This window comes from Physella acuta, unplaced genomic scaffold, assembly GCF_028476545.2.
Source record: "Physella acuta isolate Inbredline_101_S28 unplaced genomic scaffold, ASM2847654v3 ptg000235l, whole genome shotgun sequence".
Lineage (NCBI taxonomy): Eukaryota > Metazoa > Mollusca > Gastropoda > Physidae > Physella > Physella acuta.
In genome coordinates, this window is record NW_026731754.1 from 853,292 (window position 1) to 857,803 (window position 4,512).

Below are 4,512 nucleotides of genomic sequence, written 5' to 3' on the forward strand. Positions count from 1 at the left end.
TAGTGACGTAGTACACGTATTGTGTTGGCATATTGCAGCACTTCGTGCAAAACTCAGACAAGCAAACAGCAAAGATTTTACAGCAAATTTTAGTAGATTTTTACAATGGCAGATGATGCAGCAGTTGTTGACTTAAAGGCAGGACACCCTCCAGCTGGTAAGTTTATTGGCATTTTATCAATGTTGTATTTAACACAAAGGTTTACTTGCTTAGTAAACATTTTGTGAAACTTAGAAATCTACCTGCTGTGTCGCCATGTTCGTTTTTTGTTTTTTTTTTCTGTTTTTTTTTTGCCCTGTTTGGTTTTTCTTGCTAAGGCAAGGCATGATTCAAGTTACGGCAGTGCTGAATTCTGCCCCAATCATACTGTTCAGAACTTAACTTGTTTTTTAAATAGAGATTTAAAGATTCACCTCTTCTTATAACTCACGTCGACACTATTCTTTACTTCATCATTGTTTTGCAGTTTGCAGCAATGTTTTGTGACTTTGTCTCAACGTTTTTTGGGGGTCACTTTCTGACCACACAAATTGACTAGAATCTAGATCTAGATTTAGATCCAGATCAAGATCTAAATTCTAGATCTACATGCAGTTTTTGTCTATTTAATTTTCATTTTTATTAGGAATTCAAAGGGTCTTAATATTATAAAAATTAGGCCTATATCATTAAAGAATAGTTTAATTACATAGTCAGCACTATGTCCAACTACCAACTGCCTTTACACTCTAGCGTGATTCAGGTACCTATCAGTTGGGTGGACTCAGGGACGTCCTATGGACTTAAGCCCGAGGTTCAGAACTTAAGACTTAAGGGTTAGCAGTTGTACACTCTAGCATCTGATCACTGCATCTCATAGCAGTTGTACGCTCTAGCATCTGATCTCATAGCGCTTTAAGTTTAATTAAAGGATATAGATCTAGATCTAGAGCTCATAATAAAATTGCAATCCAACAGAAGGGCATAATAGTTGATAGGTTTTATCTTATACAGAGAAATAGTTTTTACTTCTTTTTTTTTTATTTTCCACTTTTGATCATATTAAAATATATGAAAATGATGACAAAGTATGAGTTTTGAAACAGTAAGCAAATCTTATATAATATTTTTCCTTCAGTTAAAGTTGGAGGTATGCGTGTTGTTCAACACAAGAAGGAAGGGGACAAAAATGAACCTCCCACCATGACTCCAGAGGAGGAAGCTGAATTTGGCTCCAGGTAGTTTGATTTAGTGTAAATAATGATTTAATTTGTTTTATTTTTCTGTGTTTGTTGTTTTTTATTTAACTGGTAAATTTGGTTAAAGTTAAACTGTTTTGTTGTCTTTTTTTAAATACAAATGTATATCCTTTAATGGTGTTATTACTAGCTTAAAGCATCATTTTTTTTTAAGTTTTTAAATATCTAGGCTTAAACCCTTCAAAAAGTACATAAATTATTAAGAATGAAATAATGGAAAAAACTGAGGTAAAGAAGAATTGAGGCTGACAAAGCAAAAAAAATCCAATTTGAAAGAATGATTTGGTTTTTTTTTTTCTAAATTTTTTTTCATATTATTCTAGTTTTAATTTTAATATGTCAAAAGGTAATGTCCAACTTTTGTTATTCCAGCCCACCAAAGACAGACAAACACCATCAGTCCCTTTTAATCTCTGGTGTTGTGACTAAGGTAATAAATCTTCCTTTTTGTTTGTTGATTTGTCCATAAATGATGTCACACTCACACTGGAAAGGAGTAATATTATTGAAAGCATGCTTTACCATTTAAATATAAATTTTTTCATTGAATTTTTATTGTTAAATTGAATAAAATATAACAATCTGCCTAATCTTTACCTTTGAAATAGAAGTTTGTGTTTGATTTTAAAAATTGCAATTGAAAGAGGCAATAGATGGTTAGGCAGAAATATGAAATATTCACAGTGTTGATGTTGGGGTTGAAAAAATAATTGGTTAAAAAATGGACAACCTTTATGTAAGCAACTATAGAACAAACTCAACTATTTTTTAATTAGCTCTTTTTAATAGAAAAGATACAAAACACAGATTGAGATTATTTGATAGCTCTTCCAGAAATTTTTGTTATTTTCTGGAACTTTCAGTTCTAAAATTGGATGTATTATCATGCACAGTATTAACCCTGATTATCAATATGGGCTAAGAAACTTATATCCCATTATTAGAAATAATTTTTCAAGAATTCTTATTTATCTAGCTTCAAAATATATAGGCTCTGGGTTTATGCCAAAAGCTAGCGATACAGACTGTGCCAGTTTAATAATAATACTAATTGATTTACATGATAATTTCAAAAGCTGAATTAAATGTTATATTGTTTTATTATTATTAAGAATAGCTACATAAATTAATGTTATGAACATCAGCAGAAGATAAAAACTAATGTAATATCCACAGGGAGACAAAGATTTTACTCCGCAAGCGGTCAAAAGTTTTCACGAGAAGCCCCTCCCACAGCATGACGTCAGGCCACGCCCTACTCAGCACAGCATGAAAATCCAGCAGCCCAAGTAAATGTTTTGGTTCTAGACTTACATCAATTCTTATAAGTTTTTTTCCTGATTACGGTCAAACAAATGCTTGTGGAATTGAGCAGATGAATCAAGTTCAAAGTTTGGTTCAGTCAAGTGAAAAGATCCTGTAATATGGTATCTTAATATTTTGTGTTTGAAAAACTTGAACTATGTCAGTGTTTGAGTGGAATTGAAGTGTTTTCTGTGTAACTATTTTCTTGGTATATTTGCTTTTTTTTAAAGCAGTTTACCAAGGTTTTATTTGTAATTTAAATATTATTGTTTTAATATTTTGTGGAGCATATGTATGTTAACATAACAGCATTGTTGTTAAGTACTAAATGAAATTTTGGCCTTGTTCTTTCATTTCCATACTAAAAGGAAATATGTGTCTGCGACTGAAGATATTTTTCTGGTGAAGGTACTAGTAGTATATGATAAGGTGTTTGGGATTATGCAATCTATTCTAGTTATGTGTAGAAAGGTAACTGTGACTAATTTGTATTTCAACACATTAACATTGGGAAAGAGGTGTATTTTAAAATTGTTAATATTTTATTACTGATCAATAGTTAAATTTTTTTAGTACTTCATTAGTTGGTTATGAGGAGGGAAAACATTCCTTCAAGAAATTCATTTTACAATTTAAAATCTTGCAGGTAGATTTTTTCGTAAAAATCTTTTTAGCTAATAATTCAATAACATTTCTTATTGTTGTCGCCCTTTTTAACACTACTCTTTCAAGGGCTAATATAAAGAAAAAATATTTTTTGTAACTCATATCATGCATAATAATGTTTTTAATTTTACAATGTTAGAAATTTCAAAAACTAGTTGTGTTGCTTTTTTGATTTAAAAAATATTATAGAGTTTATAGTCAGAGTTGAACAGTTTTTTTATATGTAAAAATAATAGGATAGATGTACTGCAACATTTTTATTATGACTGTCATAAAATGTTTTTTTTTCTTTGAAGCTGTTTCCAGTGAATTTGTTTTCACATGGAAATAGATTGTTTTTTCCCATATTTGTCTCAAAAAATTGCTGGAATCTTTCAGTGTGATTTTAAAGTTTGATTACTTTGTGTAAAATCCTTGTAGTATATTTTTACTGAGTAAAATTGCTGCTTACATTTTTTTTGAAAAATCTAGCAGTCTAGTTAAAGCTGTAATAAATCACAAAGTATAGGTGGTTACTGCTGCCTATTTATCTACAAGATAACCTAAACTACTTTATAAATAAAAAAATCTGTATATTCATATTTTGTAACAAAAGTACAACAAACCACTAAATGTTTTATGCTTATTATCTTAGCAACTTTCCAGCTATTAAAATAATTTCCAGGTCAGCATTTAAGTGTAGTTATTAGTATCTTGTTTTAGTTGCTTTTTTCTGTTGTCACACCTGTTATTAAACACATTTTAAAATCTTTTCTGTCCTTGAATTTTGTTTTGCTTTGAAATATGAGATACATGCATAAGTAATATAAACTGGAGAGGAGTGAGAAGGTTACTTGTTAAATTAGGAGTAAACAGCCTCAGATAAGTCTACAGACTTATGTCAATATCAGCCACAGAAGAGATTCTCTTCCAACACAATTAAGTATATGTGTCAACTTGTTATGCGCCATATAGGCCGTTGGCACTGATTTCAGCCAGCTTTTATTTTAGATTTGCTTCCATAGCCTTTGTCCAACCGAGAACAAACTTCAATTCAGCAGTTGTTTAATTTTGAAGTCGTCTCTCCTAGAGGATTTGCTGTACCCAGCTGTCGAGCTTCATCTGCCCCAGGTCTCGAACTCGAGACTTTCCACTTTAGAAAACATGAGCTTTACAGACTCGACCACACCGACCCCTAGTCAGCAGTGAGTGGTGAAGTGTGCTTTATGTCAAAATATCAAGGACAATTGTCAGGTACAGGAATCTCTGCTTGCTGAAGAATCTTCATCACTAACCTGAATAGTGAGTTTTGTATGGTGGCTG

At 31.2% G+C, this 4,512-nt stretch overlaps 1 protein-coding gene across 1 annotated transcript; it reads left to right on the top strand.

The window, feature by feature from the left end:
* LOC131938121 (death-associated protein 1) lies at nucleotides 1-3,960 on the top strand. Its single transcript, XM_059296024.1, has 4 exons — nucleotides 1-157; nucleotides 1,119-1,218; nucleotides 1,612-1,669; nucleotides 2,416-3,960. The coding sequence occupies exons 1-4, from the start codon at nucleotides 106-108 to the stop codon at nucleotides 2,530-2,532; spliced, it is 327 nt and encodes a 108-aa protein (XP_059152007.1). The 5' UTR covers nucleotides 1-105; the 3' UTR covers nucleotides 2,533-3,960.
* The last annotated feature ends 552 nt before the right edge of the window (nucleotides 3,961-4,512 follow it).